The sequence below is a fragment of the Hakea prostrata genome, chromosome 3 (assembly GCF_041222555.1).
Source record: "Hakea prostrata isolate BN-2017 chromosome 3, UWA_Hpros_2, whole genome shotgun sequence".
In the NCBI taxonomy this organism is placed as follows: Eukaryota; Viridiplantae; Streptophyta; class Magnoliopsida; order Proteales; family Proteaceae; genus Hakea; species Hakea prostrata.
This window is the reverse complement of record NC_142602.1, coordinates 8,184,774-8,203,562: the sequence shown is the minus strand read 5'-3', so window position 1 is coordinate 8,203,562 and position 18,789 is coordinate 8,184,774. Positions and strand designations below refer to the sequence as shown.

The following is an 18,789-nucleotide window of genomic DNA, read 5'->3' as shown; positions in this document are numbered from 1 at the left end:
AATACAAGTTTTGGATTCTAGTACCTTCATTCTACTAATCTCTTCATAGCATTATTGCAACCTCTTTCCCCATATGGATCACTTGAATAGAATTTTTGGACTATCCGGTGACATCTTTATTGTCTTATTTGTAAGGGTTAAGATTTGAAATTTAAAAGTTTGACAACTTTAATTTTCTCTATTAATTTTAGGCTTTAATTTTTTAATTTTTATATCTTTTAACAATTGGTTTTCTTATGTATTTATTATTATAGAAAATCTAGAAGCTATTTACATTTCTCAAACAAAAAAATTACAAAAGTATAAAATGAAAATTTAAAAAGTTAATTAAATAATTTGATTGGACGAATAATAATAACAGGTATTATCATATCAACGTCTTATTAACATTAAACAAATTTGAATACTTTAAATGAATATGAATACACATATTAAAAAATAGAATAAATATTATAAATTTTTTACCAATCATTCGAATGTGAATAAGTGATCATGTCCAACAATTCCTCCACTAAATAGAATAAATATTATAAATTTTTTACCAAAGAAATAAAAAATAAAAACAAAAAATCAATCTTGTACCTTCCTAGAGTCTTGAGCACCAAAAAGAACAGCAAGCAAGCAAATAGCGAACCAATATCAAGTCTATTTCTTCCAAGGAAATGGACCATCCATTATCCTGTAGATGTGTGACATGTGTTTCAACACCATATCAAACGGTAGAAATTCATTTACATGTCACATCAATCAACTCTTTGATGTGACTTATAAATAAATTTCAACTATTTATTGGGATGTCAGGATCAATGTTTAAAGTATCGGTATCGAGTATCGTATCGGTCAGGTGATTTTAAGAGACGTATCGCCCTATATCGAGTATTGTATCGCTATGAGTAATGTATTTTAGTGTACTTCAGTAGAAGACTTATCGAGATGTATGGTATCGGTCGAGTCAAATATGTATATGTATCGACTAGTATCGTATGGTATCGTGGAATACTTAAAACCTTGGTCAGAATACATGTCACACATCTTTAAGAAAATAGATAGGCAATTTCTAATAAGTAGCGGATTAATATTTGTCAAAGGAAATTGACCATTCATTTCGATCCCATCATTTTATTTACGTCGCATATCATACATACGTGGACTATAAAATAAATTCATACTAAAAGATGGGCCCGAAAAATTTCCAGAAAGCAGAAAGCGACCATTCAAACCAAGTAAGGCTTTTTATTTTAAATTTTGTGATGAAAAAGTTCCAGAAATGCCTCTTCTGGAAAAGGCTCATGTACCGATGTCCTTCCGTCAGAGGGGGTGAGGTGAGGTCAGGTCCATGATTTTATTGTTTTTTAAATATTTTGGGAAGACAGAGAGTGTCCATGACGACCAGTGCGAATCTGGATCCTCACCTCGTCGGGTTTCTGACCATACAAAACATGGGGCCCACGGGTAAAATTAAATTTTTTTTTTTGTGTTTTTTCAAAAAGTGTTTTCACCGTGGGGCCCACTGCTTTGTGTGGTCAAAAACCGTCAGGAGAGCTGATCCGGACCAGTGCAATTATTGCAAATCTTTTATCCCAAAAAAATAATAATGCAGGAGAGAAGGATGGGCGTCGGTAGATTTCTATTTTTGTCATGAATGTTAACTTTTTTTATATTAGGATAGTCAGAATTTAATATTGATAGGGTAAGATGTGATGATTTTTTTACCTATTATTTTTAATTTTTTAAATTCTCTTTCTTTTTGATAAAATTTTATTTTTTATTTTTTTATGCTATGAAAGAAAGAGGAGAGAATATAAAAATTAATAATTCACATTGGAAGATGGTCAAAAGATAAAAAGAAAAATAAAAACTCAAATGTGTTGGGTTGGTGTCTTGAATTATGTAGGTCTATATAATAATAGTTTTTGTTGTGAAGAACATATAGCCCAAGGGGCCCCGAGACGAACGTGCATCCCACTCGGGATAGAGAAGTCTTCTTAAGGAAAGTCCTCGTAGGAGGATTCTGAGAATCCATTATGGAGTAAAATACATACCTCATCGGGACATGTGTCTTCTGCATGCTCGGGAGGAATAGTGTTCTCCCTTGAGAAGCACAGAAAACCCCCTCGGGGCATGTGTCTTCTACATGCTTGGGAGGAACGGAGCTTTTTCATAAGAGGCATAGAAAACCCCCTCGAGAGGAAGTTTATTGACCCCCTCGGGAGGAAGCATATTCACCTCTTCAAGAAACATGTTCGGAATAAGCTCAAGACTCCCAGTTGGACTAAGTCCAAGAGTGACGTTGCAGATGGCCAAGTCAGAAGAGTTAGTTACAGATAACTACTCAATAAGGCTGTTCCGAGAATTGGGGAGATGAGTCAACAGATAACGGTTCTATCTGGTGCGACAAAGAAAGAGCCTTTATTCTGAGGATACTCCACTCACTTTTCAACTATTGATCCAAAACTCAATGAAGCGCCGTCTCCAGATAACTTCTATATAAACCCACTTCCTACATGGAGAAAGGAACGAGAAATCATCTGAGTAATTATTCATTACGTTCTTGATAACTCTCTCGAGAACTCTCTCAATAACTCTTATTGTTGCCTAAGTTGACTTGGGCGTTGGAGGCGGTTCCCCTGCCAAAACTTGGCCAGACCGTTCTTGTTTTCTCTGTGAGTGCAGGCAACTCAGCTATTCCAACTTGGCTGAAGAGCTCTTAAGGTGGTCATCTTATTATCCGGCCCTAGAAGAAATTCTATACGCAACAGTTTTGATTATATTTGAAATTAAAATAGGGTTTGGATCAATTAGTAATACTAAATTAAAATTATAATTATATTAAAATTAGAGTTTTAGGTTTTCTTATAAATAGTCTTTTCAAATAGCCTAATTGTCTCTATAGGAGATTGGCTTATCTTGAAAATAAGGATGGGACGCAAGTAAATAATAGTATTTTATGGGTGTAAAAATGATGTGAGGTTTTTTGAAATGGTAGAACTTTTTTATTTTTAGTGGACGTAGTCAGGTTGAACAAATCAGTTAAATTTTCTTTGTGTTCATTTTGTTTGTGTGGTTCTCTGTTCATGATTGTACATCCGATATCCCATTAAGAGACTCACGAGGATTAATCCATGAAAATCAAATTTATAATCTTTTTACTAAAAAATATTGATCATTATCAAGTAAACAATGTGATGTTGATTCTATCTTATTTTATTTTATGGTAATTGAATTTGTAATAAAATATTTGTCACATTATCAACGTTATATTGATGGTCAAAATAAAGATGTAGGATGTGTTTGTAAATATAATCCTTTTCTTACCAAAAAAAAAAAAAAAAGTAAATATAATCCTTTTATTTAAATTTAAGAATTTCATAATTTGTAAATTTGTTGGATCTGGCCCTACAAATCCTCAAATTTAAATCACTCTATATGTATTTGTAGATAAATAGATAGTTTTGATAAGTGAGATTACGCTTGTGGACCTTGCCAGAGTGTGAAGGGACCTGACCTTGCCCACAAACCAATGATGTGTAGCGATATGAACGTTAAAAGCATGATTTGAAAAGGTCATAAAATATGTTACCCAACAAAAAGAAGAAAAAAATTAAGCCAGTAAAAAGTAACTATTCGACCCGATCTGGCATCTTTGGATTTTCATTTCCCCCCAAACGTGTGAAAACTCTACCGAACAGGAAAACGTGCCTCCACTTTTTAACTTTTTAGGGGTAGGTCAGTAGGTGAAGGTATACGATTGGGCCGCGTGAGGATAAATTATTTTCATGTAGAAAAATTATAATGGTTGAATGAAAAAGATATGAGAAGGAAAGTGACTCTAGAAAGAGAAACTAACCCTAAAAATATTTATTCATGGCATGAGAAAAGACAAGAAAATAAAAGAGAAATTGCAAGTGTAGATGAGTACATAATTGCAAATTATAGAGGACATGGCATGAAATATATTTACGGGTGTCAATCGGTATGGTTTTGGTAATTCGACACAGTTTGTGTGTGGTAATAACTTTAAATATAAAAAATTAGAACTGTACAATATCAAATTCGGTACCAATTTTAAACGGTACGATACGGTGCGGTTTTAGATGGCATGGTTCAGTACGGTTAATTATTTCAATACGCTATTGACACCCTTAATTATATCATGTTATGCTATTTTATCTAAATCTTACTTGTATTTTAGCTAAGAAGGCCTTTCATTAATACCAGACTAAGTTGGTGTTGTCCACGTCTTGAGTTCTGGCTCTTTGCAATCAGGTTCTGCGTTTGTTACTTTTGAATGAACATCTGTTTATCAACACAAAAAAAATAAAATAAAAAAAGTAATAAAATAATAAAATAAAATTCTTGAGACAGCCTTGTTTTCAACTTAGAAAAAGGGTTTTTCTTTTAAACATGTGATTACCGTTGGATTAAAACTCCTCCACGTGTTGTGTTACTGTTTATGGCATAGATTTCTTTTTTTGTGGTAAAAACATAGATATCTTTCAGGCCATAGCAAACAAAAAATATGAATACTTTATATTATGTCATAATTCCATCCAATGAAAATGCAAGGACAATTTACCCAAAAAAATAAAATAAAAATGCAAGGACAATATGGCACTCTTATCTTTTAGGAGAACTTTTTATCTCTCGAAAGAAATGAAAGGCAACGAGTTGACGAGTTGACCCACTATGAGTTATTTTTGGGGTTTTGTTTTAGTCCCATGCATTAAATGTGCAAGATCATCATGTCAAACAATTTCGATTGTTTATCGAAATTTTAGATCCCACGAACTGAAAGCATTTTTGATACACATGAACCATGATGTAGGAAAAAAAATTCATTGAGTCATAAAATTCAAATGGAAAAATCCAATTTTTCAATTCAGATGGAAGGGTAAGATGTTAGAATCTACTCTCAAGATAATTAAATTAATTGGACCACGATGGATAACTAAAAAGAAAAACTGGACCACAAAGAGGAGGAACGATGTTATGTCTCTCCACTCCTAGGGACACTATTATTCGAAGGTATATTCCTGAAGGTATATTCCTCTAGATGTGTTTTGACGTAATATTGGCAACTTCCGATGTAGGGATGTTGAGACTGAGAAAATCATGGATTTGAACTTCTATCTCTCCGCACTATTTTCTCTCCCCTCCTTGTCGTCCCCAATGCCTATGAGCTCCCAATCCTCTCCTTCCCGTCTCTCTCTATATATGTATGGTGCATGCATAGCAAATCCTTCATATTCTCTTTTTTGTAAAATCATACATTGGAAATATCTTGAAAAAATTACGTAATTAGTCATTTTTAAGTTTTTCTTTACGAAAGTAACCACTCAATGTTTCACTTAATAAAACTAGCTAAAACTAAGTTTAGATTTACAAAACTAGCCAAAATAGTGATTTTTAATTTCTTTGATATTTTTAACCACTAAAAGGCTAAAACTAACTACATTAAAAGGGAAAACCAATATTTTGTTCAAAAGGAAAAAGTCACTAATTTTTCATTCCCTTTGGACATTTTTATCCCCATATTTGTATGATTAAATTTAGGGGTAGAAATATCAAAATGGATGAAAAATCACTATTTTGACTAATTTTGTAAACCCAATCTCAGTTTTAGCTAGTTTTATTAAACGAAACATTGAGTGATTGTAAATAAAAACATAAAACTAGCTAATCAAGTAACTTTCCCAAATCATGGTAAAAAATTTGAAGGGAAACTCAAGTTTCGACCGGGTGAAAATGGAAAACTTAGGTGGAAACTTAAGAAATTTCGAGGAAACTGATGACTTTTCGATACAAGTTTCGACAGGTTTTAGAGAGTATTTTGGGCTGGGATCCTGTACTTAAGCTAATTAGAGTATAAAGAATACATTTGTTGTATTTTGCTAAAAAAATCAATGTAGATATGTCATTCAATGTACATAACATCAATGTAGAGTTTTCAAAAAGTACATGATAAACTTAACTACTTAAGCACGTGACATTCAATATATAATTTATAACTTCAAAATAGTTGATAATAAAAGGAAAATACAACTTAGTGTTAAGAGGAGTGCTAAGAGTGGATTCATCCTGTGAGCTGAGTAGTATTATGCATGTAACATCCTCTCTTATAACCAACGAACATAGACATCCCATGACATTTTATACCTATGATTGTCAAGTTAATCGATCATTGTAACTTTATGAGTATGGTTATCAATATGTTTAAGATAACTAACTTAAGGGAATATGCACTTTGGATAGGGAAGTCCTGATGGGGGTATTTGTCGTGAGTATTTAGGGAAACATGAAATAAACAAAAAAATTAAAAATTTGGGAACGCTACAAAATTTACAGGAAAAAATCTCAAGTTTCCACAAAATTTCTCAGGTTTCCCACAAAATTTGGGAAAGCTACAAAATTTACAAGAAAAAGTCCTAAGTTTCCACAAAATTTCTCAGGTTTCTACGAAATCTCTTAGGTTTCTACGAAATTTCATAAGTTTCCACGAAATTTCTCAAGTTTCCCACAAAATTTGAGAATTTTTTTCCTCGTGAACTAGCTGGTTCAACTGGGTTGAACCAAATTTTGACAAGTTTCGACGAAATTTTGACAATTTCGATCGAAATTGAAGACTTTTTTTCGATCCTCATGAGTTTCGTTTCGCATTTTCTAAAATGGGAAATTTCGGTGAAAATTTTACAAGTTTCGATGAAATTTTATTTTATGTCCTAAATATCTTCCTTAGAATCTTACATTCTCATCCAAACATTAGGTCGTTTGGACTGAGAAGCATCGTGAAATTCTATATGTATATATATATATTAAAAAAATAATAATAATAAGAGAGGAAGGAGAAAGGAAAAGAGAAAAAATAAAAACGGATGATGGTTGAAGAAAGCTTGTTAATCCAGAGAAATATGAATTTGCTCTGTACCAAAACAAGAAGTATGGATTTGCTAAGCAAATCAACGTCCACTGCAATTTCTCCGTCTCCATCAAAATCTACTCTTGCACATCCTAGAAGGTTGAATCATAGTCCTCTAAAACTAAAACCCATCGGCCGTCGTTCTCTGCTCATATCACTCGCTTTCTCCACCACTCCTTACTTCCTTACCACTTCTCCGTTCGAATCTCCATCGGTTGCAGATGCCAGAGGTCTTTTCCAAATGCCCCCATTTCGCCTTAACAATCGGTAAGCAGGACAGTTCTACAGCTTCCCTCTATCAATCCACCGTTCATACTCAATGTGTCTCACTTCGATTTATTCATCCCTCTTTCTGGGTTAAAAAAAGGTACTATCTGGTTCGAGCTGGGGAATCAGAATTTGAGAATATTGGTGTAATTAATACGAACCCAGTTGCAAAGACGTCTGTTGATAGTGGTCTCTCAGAAATTGGGAAGAAGCAGATCGTCAGGGCTGCATTTGAGCTACAGGAGATGAAGGCCTGCGCAGGAAGTTGCTGGATTTGGCCTTCCATCACTCAGAGAGCTTACCAGGCCGCTGAGATCATTGCCTCTGTTAATGGTATCAATCACAGGTAAGATGAGGTACATAGCTTGATGTCGAATACTTTGTTGTTTATCCTTGGTTTTCTTGTCTGATTGCTTGGGTTTGGAGGGGAAATGGAAGTAATATTGTTCCGGAGTATAGTTTCTTGGATGCTCGTGGCTTGGGAGCTTATGAAGGAAAGAAGCTGGATGCCCTTGCAGAGGTAAGTAAGATATGAAGCTAAGTGTTCTTACTTTTATTGCAAAGAAACCATTTTTAGGTAATTTCTATGTGGAAGGGGTGGTTCTTCAATTGCAAGTATTGAAAATAAAAAAGATGATAGAAAACCAAACTAGAGTAGCCCTGGCCCAGACGCATAAAAATGAATCAAAACAAGTACAGGATTCAACAGTCACAAGCATGAAGGTAGAATTCTCATGTATGCATCTTTATCCTTAAGCCAGAGGAGGGGGAGGTATGTTAGAACATTCAACTCTAAATATCTGGATGAGAACCTAGTTAATTGTACTCTTTTCAAGCTTTTGAAGTGCTCGAGATATTTCACTCCCTTTTTGGGCCTTAATTCCTCAGGTTTACACATCAGATGGTATTTCTCCAAGCATAAAGCCTCCTCCTATTGATGATGGAACCCCAAATGAAAGTATCTATGATGTGTTTGTTCGAGTAACACAGCTCATGTCTATTCTGGAAACCCAGTATTCTGGTGATACGGTGATTATTGTTTCACCGGATTCCGACAACTTGTCGGTCTTGCAAGCTGGATTAGTTGGACTTGATCTTCGCAGGTATTTATTGATATGAAACTACTAATGTTCTCACCTAAAATGGCATACTGATTTATTGAATGGTTTATTACTGTAGATCCTAGTTGAGTATAGATCAATTGTATAATGCTTTTTGCTGTTTTGTAGGCACATGGATCTTTTCTTTAGACCTGGAGAGGTTAGATATGTTGATGCCATGAGTATACCTACTTACAAGCAACCAGCCTCTGCTGTATATAAGTGTTCAAACCCCCCTAACTGTAACTGAAAACATCTCTAAAAATTGCATATATGTGAATTTGAACCTTGGGAAATGTTCTACCCCTCTGAAAAGCTACTGTTCTCTGGATCAAGCTCTGGGTTGATCCCTATGTATCATCTAATTTGATTTTGTTCATGTAATTATTAGTAGTTGTTATTGTGATATCTCAATCCATACAGATATATTTTACAAAGAACCCAAAAAGATTGATTTAAGTGCATTTCCAAAGAGGCTCTCCCCTATCCAAGCTGAACCTTAGGCTATTAAAGAGATTTCAACCTATGACATTCCAAGTAACTTTCAGTACCTGACTCCCAACTCTTGAAGGAACCTGAAAATGCTTAGATAAATAGTTTACTAACTCTGAACGTACTCTTTTATGCACCACTTGGGTCAAACTAGTTGCTTACCATTTGTGATCCTCCTGTGGTAGTTGGAGAAGCCATTCACCACTTGGTCAAATTTGTTGGCTCACCATAATTGATGCTCTCTCTGTTCATTTGTAAAGGCCCCAACTGTTCGACCCTGATTAGTAGGTTATAAGAATATCAAAAAGAAGGCACACGCATAAATCTTACAGCCAACTTTCAAACGACAAGATTTGTGAGGAAGAAGAAGCCAATTTTATGTGAATAAAGCATACATACAATGACTAATTACAGATGTTACATCAGACAATAGACCACTGCCCAGGCACACACGCATGATGTGTTTTCAGTAGATTACATGCTCCTGGAATGTAACTTTAACCTGAGAAAAGTTATGGGTTTTGACTTATATGTTATTTCTCTGAAGTTGCAATTTCATGTGATCTTCAAATAGTTAAATTCAAAGAGAAATTTTAACCCAGCATGAATGGTGTATTTCCTGGGATTATCATGTACAGTACCTTTAAGTCCTCAAGCTGGACTTCAACTGCAAGGTGTGTGTCCACATCATGCGCAGTAATCATTTGCCCCTGTATGACCCAACTTGTTGGATAATAACTAAAGCAGGGCAGGATCACAGACTGATTACAAGTAGGGGACACCTTCTATGCAGTTTATGGATCCATCCTCTGCAACCAAAACTATCGCTGATTCGTGAACCATTCTTATCTCTGTACCAGAAGCTAAAATAGATCACGTACAAACTAAAACACAGAGAGAGAGAGAGAGAGTGTTGGACAGTGAAAATTTTCTAAGCTTTTCCCTCGAAAACAAAATTTGTGAAGATTTCTGCTGTATAAATATTGCGGGTGCGATAGCTTAAACATGATTAAGACCCCAGAAGATCATTCATTTGATCTAGTTACGAATTACAAGCAGTTAGTCAGAAGCGGCTTCATCTGACTCACTAACACGGGGTTTACAAACACAGCAAAATCACTACCAAAAATCTGCAATAATCGACTAACCGAATCGACAACCTTCTTAGTTCTCTAAGCTACAGTTCCTACTTATTGCTATTCAAAAATAATCCATTCACTACTTGTCACCCCCTTCACCACAGAGAGGGTATGATAACAAAAGCCAACAAAGACTACAAGAGGAGTTCTTTAGGGTTGGGAAGGGGAGAGGGTTTTGTTTTTTGTGGTTTGGTGGGTAGGGTTTCAACCCCAAATGAATCGACAAGAGCAACCAAACATTGAGAACCAGTACCCAGGACCAGCATGATCTCTCTTTCTATTACTCAGATTCTTATGAAGAGTACCAATAACACTTTGCATGGCAAGGTTGGTGTACTGACGTTCCATGCGTTTCTACTTACCTCAAGAACCCACAAAAAATTGCACAAAGATAGACATATAGTACAGTAAGAACAGAATTTTTTTACTGGCATCATCCACTTGCAAAGTTTGCGGCCCCGGCCTTGATCTTCTGCTAACTTACCTATCTGGATTCAGAAAAAGATAAAAATCCCACCAAGGAAAGACAAGAAAATGCAATATCACACACTTGAAAACAATCTTAACTCACGTTCTAGGAAAAATTGCTTATCATTATTACAGATCATTTGATATACTATAATTGAATATGAAATCTACAACTATGCATCCATAAGCCATTTAATTACACTCTTTACAGCAATTCCCCAGTTGAGCTGGGGGGAAAAAAATGCTCCCTAGTTTGTTAAAAGAATATTTTCTTCTTCCTTCCTTTCCTTTTCTCAACGGCCTGCAATAAGAACGGATCATCATAAATATGCTTACTCAGAGTTTTGATTCATTACAATGGCATGGAAATGCAGTACGACGACAAGGCCTAGTGGAAAAAATAGTTATATCTAGAGGACAGCTTCAACAAGCAAATAAGATTGTGCATGTTCATTGGTTATCTGCAAGCTGATAGGTCATGAAAATGAAGGGGAAAAAAATAATTTTTTATCATTATTGGCATCTAATCATACAGTAACCCACCCATAACATGTTGAATTTTCAGGATATAGTTTAGAAGTGCAGAGCTCCAATCATGTGACTCTGCATTTATCAGACTGCATTGGGTGTCAAGGAAGGCTATGACCTCATCCAGATTAAGATTTAATATAATTCTTTAAATAAAAGCAAACAAGGGATGACAGATATGATATGTTACCTCATTTGCTTCTTTCCATAAAAATAAAACGAAAAAACAAGTTGGGGAAAGGACCCTGGAAGTCCACTTAACCCTGAATTATCATACTTCCTTCATCCATGAAAATGTTTCATATCAATATGTCTAAATGAACAAAACCCTTGTGTAAAGACACCAACTTTACATTAACATTCAATGAACTCAGCCTGTAAGAAGCCTTTCCAAATCATCCCCAACCTTCCCCAGCGTCCTCAACAGAAATAAAATCACGAGGAGAGCACGAAATAGAGCACCAGTGGTGCAAAGTAAACTAACCACATTTCTAATGCAGTGGCATTTACACTGCAGAAGCTTAAGCTGACAGACACGACTCAACCTAACTGTCTAGTCCAAAAAGGGATGGTTGGATTTATTCCTCAACCGAAGAGTCTACCATTGCAGCTTTGAGGTTAATTTCAACAAGAAGCACCACAAACCTATTACTGGGTCCCTTTCTGCTTAGATTGGAAATGTTAATAACTTTCTAAGCCAGTTTCTATTCTTAATCACCAATATCAGTAGCTACAACAGGCAACTGAACTTGGCCCAGATCTTGAGCATCTCTCCAGCTCATCAGTCTCCTGGTTGGTTTATTCTACTTTCCTAGTTAAAAAAGATTCCGCTATTGTCGATTTAGAATTCTTAGCCTAATATTTCAGGTTAACTGAGCAAGTTGCATAACTCAAAATGATAGGGAGTCTCCGCTGTTTGACTATTGCTATCAAAAGGGTGAAGACAACCTCATCCAGATAAAATAAATCTTCTTCCTCACCTTTTATTCCTATTTCATTATTATCGCTCCTCTTTATGAAAATTCCTCGTATCCTTCATTTGCTTTAGTTCCAAATTTGTGAGTGACCCTTTAATTTATTTCCTTCCTCTTCATCCCTTTGATAACACTTCAAAGATTTGGTTATTTACCAAATTGATAGTCACTTAAAAAATTGTAGTCTTAGTGATGGGAGGAGACATCTCTTATCTGAACAGGGTTTTGAAATCCCAGATCACATCAGTTCTCATCAACCATTGAAAGAAACAGCACACCAGAGCTACCATTGCACTCCATACGACTAAAATAACAAGCTCATTCAAATCTAGTAATAAAGAAACTGTGAACCCTGTTGAGTTGTAAAAGAGGGTTCACCTATTTATTTGTTCTGTCACAACGTTAAACTGTGACCATCAGGTATTGACAGTTTCTGATATAGATACCACTGTTCATGAACCAGATTGACAAAAATATTTTCACAGAATTGGCCAATGTCAACATGGCTTCTTCCTCAATGCTACAATCAAGAACCACATGGGCTCTCCTTAGACCTGAGAGGAACACAACGAGAACCTCAGTTTGGGATGAGAACCAATCAGATGTGATCGGCTGCAGATATCCCCTGACCAGATGTTGATCCAAATGGAATCTGCATGTTCGACTATCCCTTTGCATCCCTCAATCATGAAATGAAAAACAGAATGACAACTGGTTTAGATTCTTTAGAAACCTAGGCATGACAAGCAAGTGCTGACATTCTTGAGAAGAAAGATGAAAAATGGAAATTTTCACCTCCAATAAGTAGTATGTGATTATTATTCATTTATCAAAAAATAAGACAATATATGGTTGTCTTGTAAAGGAGTAAGGCATTGCAGCAGAAAAATAATGATGATTGCACTGAACCTATTCTGGGAGACTTCATCGGTATGTAGCAAGCATAGATGCAAAAACAAGCAAGGTGCAATGCATAAATATAAATTAAAGTTACTTAGAATGTAAAGTCATACCCGCATGATAAACAATCTCATGGTAAGAACAATGGTATCTCTCAACCTGAAAAATGAATAACAGAAGAGAAAAAATTACATATAGATCCCAGGAAGAAAAAAAAAAGAAAGGAAACATGATACGCACTACCAAATTACAACAAAAACAACTGATGGAATTTATCTCCACCAATTATTACTAAAAAGATCCTACTGTTTTAATAGACAGATGCTGATTCGAAAACAAATTGCAGCCTTGTAACAAAATAACCATCAAACTGCTGGCACAAAGAAATTACAGCTTATGTGGTCTCCAGGTCTTGTAAGATTTCTCGAGGCCTTTCTAGGATTAGTCAGGGCAAAGCCTTGGAAACCGGGGTTGGCAAACCAAAAAAAAAAGAAAAGGACCAGTGGTTTAAAGTATACTTCAGTAACAAATGCTCACCTCATTGTCATGCAATTTGAGAGTAACTCATGGCCAAATCAAAAGTTTTTACACGAGTGAAACTCAATGACCATTATCACAAGATGGACTGGATACTAAGTTCCCACACACACAACACACACACAAATGTATGTTTGTGTATATGTTAGTAATCAAATGTGTGCAGGAGGCCTTTAAATGCCCCTGTATGAAGAAGTGATTTAATCTAGTTCGAAGGAATTGAAAGAGTCAGGCAGACCTAAGATAACCATAGGAGAACTGGTGAGAAAGGATATACACGGCTTAGCCCTTGTATCTAATAGGGCCTCAAAGAGAGCTGATTGGAAAGCAAGTATCCTTGTAGACAACCCCATTTACTTGGGATAGGCTTCTTCTTCTTGTTCTTGTTGCATATATTAGCAACGAAATGAGTGTTACAGGTCTTTTCTTAGCTTGCATGTGTGAAGCGCTTTTTTGTCTCTTTATCTGTCTCAGAAATCTTGATTTGAAGCTTGATTACATGCACTATATTAAGTAGTATAGTGACCAATATACACTTACAAGCTGTTCTCTGTTCGCAAAAGGTGTTCAACATCACCAGAAAATATTGAAAATTCAATTGCATGTCCAAAGGGAATTGCAACCTGCACGAGAAAGGCAATTATAACAAACTAATTGCAACACAGTTAGCATAAAATATAGTCCAAAGAATCAGTTAAATCCCTGCTTTCATAAGTACACAAATTTTCAACAAATCAAACTGGTCAAATAACAGAAAACCGGAATTTTAACTCAGGTGAAGGATTATACACAATAATACAGATGCAGCACAACTTAGATGGAGCTCAATCCCATGATTTCAAGCCTATATTCTGAATTCTGGATTTAATTAAATCCGCGAGACCAGCCTATCTTGGCACAACTTCTGGCTTAACCAAACCTATATTTGGGAATTTAATTGCCATCAAGATAGTTGATATAAAGGAAGTGCCCTTTTTCCAAATTGAATGGCTAATAGTTTGCTGATTTGTAAGAAAGAACAACTGATCATGTGACCCAACAGCCAGCTAGCTTGTGATCAAGATTAAAGATGTTGAAAGTAGTACCTTGGTTACTATTCTTTTCTTGGTAAATACCTTGGTTACTTTTCACGCCATAGTAATGTGAACAATGTTAAGAGGCATTATAATTGATAATTGGGATTTTACTATTTATGCTACCAAGTACCGAGATAATTTTGAAAATTCTTTAAATTGTCAAGAGTCCTAGTTTATTGGAGTTTGTTTCTTTTATTATTTAACAGCTTGTAATCAGCCCACTGAGGGTGGAATAGAGAATATGAATTAAGGCATAAATCTTGTGCGTGCATGGACACTACTTCCCACCACCCCCAACCCCTTTTATTTTTTCAAATGAGATTTCTTTTCTTTCTTTCCTGCAAGTCTGGTTCTTCTCTAGTTTTTTCTTCTTCTTCTTTCCCTGTTCTCATATTTTCTGTCCTCATTAATTCATATCAAAGCCCAAAACAGGGTAAATGTCTCTCATCTTCAGGATCTCCACATGTTGTATTTATTGACTTGAAAAAGCCTAAGGCTGAGTTCCTAAAGATATAATCTAGAATGCTATCCCAAAGTGAGGGGTGTTGAGTAAATATGTGGATACAATTAAAGAAATCAGTAAGGGAGTGTTGACTAGTGTAAGATCTATGGAAAGTTAATGTAAGGAATTCCCAATTACGATTAGAATACATCAAGGATCAGCCTTGAGACTTTACTTATCAGCACTTGTTATGCACAAACTTAGCCAAAAGCATTCAAGAGAAGTCCAGTGTATGCTATTTGCTGATAACATCAGTTTGGTGGATGAAACCATAGTTGTCAAAGTGTCCGCCTAGGTGGCAAAGCGGTTTTTTTTTTAACCGCTTAATTGACAACCAATCTACAAAGGAACTCCAACGCCCAAAGTGACATAGAACCTATTTTTTGCTTTGGGGGCGCTACCCCCACACCCCTGCCGGCAACAGAACGTGAAGCATAAGCCATACTCAACATCAAGAATCAATTAATCAGTAAATGCCTAGGCAAACGCTTTGACGCCCATGGTTTGATACTTTGATGAGATGAACTTATGTTTATGTTCTTTTTTTGAATTATTTTTCATAATTATGATTCTTGAATGCTTTCTTTTTTTTTTTTTAATGAATGTGACTATTGAATATTTTTTTATCTTATTATAGAAAGTAGTATATTGAAAAGTAGTTTAAAAGTAGTTATATTGAGGAAAAACAAATTGAACCAACCACTTTGGTCGCCTTATTGCCTTTGCCGCCTAAGCGCCGCTTTGTCGCCTAAATGCCTAGGCGGGACCCCAATCGCTTTGGTCGCATTGCCGCTTTGGCAACTATGGATGAAACACAAAGTACAAATTGATGTTAAGTTGAAGGTTTGGGAGCCTGGGTCACCTAGACGGGCGATGCCTTGCATGCCTAATTGGTTTCACTTTGTGGGTTAACCTTCTTGAATACCTTACTTCACCTAGTGCCTCGACATTTTTGACAACTATGGGTAAGATTGCTAAAAATAGAAGTGTAATAAAATATTTATTTGTTATGACGGGGACAATTTTCTTATGCAATCTTACCCTAGCAATTTTTACTGGAAATCATGGTTATCAAGGTGGCAAGGCGACCAAAACGGTTGGGGCTCCATCTAGGCGATTAGGCGTCAAAGCAGTGCCTAGTTGGCAATAAGACGACCAAAGCAATTAGATAAAAAAAATTCAATACAACTACTTTCTATAATAGGCTAAACAAACGTTCAATAATCACATTCATCCGAAAAAAAACATTCGAGAATAAAATCAAGCATTCAATGATTCATTGACTCTTGTTCCAAAATGACTAACTATTAAATTTATATACGGCTTTGTAAAATAAATTTTGATTAGAAAAAAATATTATGTACAAAATGTAAAAAAAAAACAGTTATTTTAGTGTCTAGGCAGCAATAAGGTGCACAAAGCGAAAAAAGGGTAAAAAATGCACATCAATCAAACAGTTCAAAACAAGACGATTGAAAAACCGCCTTGCTGCCTAGGCTAACGCTTTGACAACCATGCTGGAGATGCGTTCAAGCAACAATTATGGTCCATTGACCACTATGCCAAGGACTGCCCTTATTGATTTGTTATGATATCTAAATGATATTTCAATCCAGACTAATTTTGACAGCATTCACACACCAAATTCAGTTTAAACTGAGAACTCATTATATAGATCAGATTGGAGAATCTTGGATTCAATGGATAGCTTTCCAACAAACCTTTCAAACAAATCTAAGATTGAAAATCTAATTAATATTTAGGGAATTATGTCCTAGTCAAAACCTTATTCGATACTATACCCAAAAACAATATATGGTATCAAACTTGGGTTAAAACCACTATTATTATTTTGAGTGTTCTTTACATGAAACTGATTCGTCAATTGGGTACAAAATGGCAAAAACAGGTGCACAACAAGAATATAGGGAAAAGAAAAAGTTATAGGTCTCAAGACCATGATAATCTCAGTTTCTGGCTGGTAAAAACCAGTACCCATCCCAAGATTTAGAACCATGTCGCGTGCCATGGGGTACAGGAGATACTGCAAAGTGATGTTTCAGATTATATAGGTTCAATTATAAATAAGAATGATCACATAGAGAATGATGTTTTCATAGAGAATTGAAGTGGGATGAATGAAGTGGTTAAGTGTGTCTTTAGTGTCGTGTACCAATGGATTCCTTTAAAGCTAAACTGAATTTCTATAAGATTGTTGTATTGCTGGCTATGATGCTGATGCAGAATTGGCAGCATATACAAGGAAGAGAAAAGCCCAATGGTCAAGCCCATCAAAGCCTAAAGATATGATCCAAAACAATTCATGGCTTGCATGGGCTAGGACTATTGTACTGGGTTAAAATGAGCCCATGGTTTTATGGGCTTGGATTACTTTAGTGGGAGAAGACCAGCCCACATATTTTGAACTAAGCCCAAGTCTAGCTTTGAAAAGTCAATAAAAGGAGCTAGCAGTGGGGTGTAGTAGGTGGATGTTTCCATTATTGTTTTGACTAGTGGTGTTGTGTAGTTGAGTTATTAATAGGTAGGTAGGTGGTATTAGCTAGTGATTGGATGTTACCATTAGTGTTTGTCTCTTTAGAATGCTATATAAAGAGACTTATGTAAGAGGTGATGACACAACTTATGAATTGAAATCAAATTGCTTGCTAGCATTCCTCCTCTTTGGAGAACCCTTGTGTTTGATCAAGGTAGGTTGGTGTTCGATCCAATCGATCCACCTTGCGGTGTGAAGCCCGGGTGTTACGTGTTACATTGTTATTGTCACTTTCTTCATTATAGTTCTGCCCCTATTGGAAGATCTATTCAGCCCGTTATAATACCATTCTACTTTCAGCCCTCTTTCCCATCTAAACTTTGTTTCACTTTAAGTCTATCAAATTTGCAATTGTCTCCCTGTGAAAAGGTCCTATTTGAGTACTGTTTTGATCAATCAAATTCAGTATCTACATTAGATGCATATGGCAAAATGTTAGGTAGATAAGGAGCATCATGTTGAGAAGCTACCTATGAGATGAGGATTAAGCTGAAAGTTCAAAGAAGTTAGGAAGGATAAAATAAGGAACAATCATATTAAGTTGACTAATGTCAAGCTCTGAGCATAATCACCAAGGCACCTAGGCGACCAGGCCCTCTGGTGGTTATAGTCATCCAAGTGTCGCCTAGTCGACTTGCATGCCTTGTTTGGTATCCCTTGGCTTTCTTTGCCCCCTCTTACGCCTTGGTGTCTCGACAACTATGGCTCTAAGAGAGTCACTTGACATGATATGGTCAGATTCAACAAAGGCCTAGAACACCCAATAAAGAGTGATACAATCCCAATTGAAGGCTTTAAACTATGTAGTTGCATGCCTAAAATGACCATATGAGAAATTGTGTGAATGGAAATGCATAGCCTAGGGCTTCTGCCAATGATGACCTCTAATAGAGCTTATTGGAGGATAAGGATCCATGTCTGAGATTTTCCTGCCTTACTGGGTTGTCCTCTCTCCTCATATTGCCATCCTTTTCCTTATCTTTTTAGAACTATGTTTTCCCTATTTTGTTTTTCCGAGATCCATGATGTGGACCCCACCAAGTTAGAATAAGACTTACTTTTGAAGTAGATGAATGTCGCCTTAATGGTTGTATCCATTGTTGCCAACGAGTTGCTTACGCGTCTAGGCACTATTGTGGTTGCTAGTGCCTAGGCACTGTGACGATCCTAGGTGTCACCTTGTTGCCTAGGTGACCCCTAGGCGCCTTTTTTGGTGTTTCTTGGTCCTCCCCCCTGGTGGGGGGGGGGGTGGTTGCCCATTGGATGCTTTGCTACCTAGATGTTGTGACAACTATGGTACTACCATAATACCAGACCAAGTTTTGGCCCTTATTCT

At 36.0% G+C, this 18,789-nt stretch overlaps 2 protein-coding genes across 7 annotated transcripts in view; one reads left to right on the top strand and one right to left on the bottom strand.

The window, feature by feature from the left end:
- The first annotated feature begins 6,854 nt into the window (after positions 1-6,854).
- Positions 6,855-9,426, top strand: LOC149020580 (Phosphoglycerate mutase family protein). 3 transcript variants are annotated; one of them, XM_089148763.1, is made up of 5 exons: positions 6,855-7,183; positions 7,284-7,529; positions 7,643-7,703; positions 8,072-8,286; positions 8,413-9,426. In XM_089148763.1, the coding sequence occupies exons 1-5, from the start codon at positions 6,873-6,875 to the stop codon at positions 8,531-8,533; spliced, it is 954 nt and encodes a 317-aa protein (XP_089004889.1). In that variant the 5' UTR covers positions 6,855-6,872; the 3' UTR covers positions 8,534-9,426. The 3 variants fall into 3 exon arrangements, with proteins under 3 accessions (XP_089004889.1, XP_089004888.1, XP_089004887.1); XM_089148762.1 differs by having other exon boundaries at positions 7,622-7,703; XM_089148761.1 differs by having other exon boundaries at positions 7,610-7,703.
- A 220-nt stretch (positions 9,427-9,646) lies between these two features.
- The window catches only part of LOC149020579 (uncharacterized), a 30,007-nt gene continuing 20,864 nt past the window's right edge, over positions 9,647-18,789 (bottom strand). For 2 of the 4 annotated variants that reach the window (XM_089148754.1, XM_089148756.1), the window contains exons 19-21: positions 13,862-13,944; positions 12,898-12,943; positions 9,651-10,683 (exon numbers count right to left, since the gene is read on the bottom strand). In XM_089148754.1, the coding sequence (XP_089004880.1) occupies positions 10,639-10,683; positions 12,898-12,943; positions 13,862-13,944 (174 nt within the window). In that variant the 3' untranslated portion in view covers positions 9,651-10,638. Of the gene's footprint in view, positions 10,684-12,897; positions 12,944-13,861; positions 13,945-18,789 lie in introns of all 4 variants that reach the window. The other 2 variants (XM_089148755.1, XM_089148758.1) reach the window with 2 other exon arrangements.

Coding starts and splice junctions, on each gene's coding strand:
- LOC149020580 (XM_089148761.1), top strand. CDS start 6,873: ATGATGGTTGAAGAAAGCTTGTTAATCCAGAGAAATATGAATTTGCTC. Junction 7,184..7,283: donor CCATTTCGCCTTAACAATCG/GTAAGCAGGACA, acceptor GGTTAAAAAAAG/GTACTATCTGGTTCGAGCTG. Junction 7,530..7,609: donor GTTAATGGTATCAATCACAG/GTAAGATGAGGT, acceptor TTGGGTTTGGAG/GGGAAATGGAAGTAATATTG.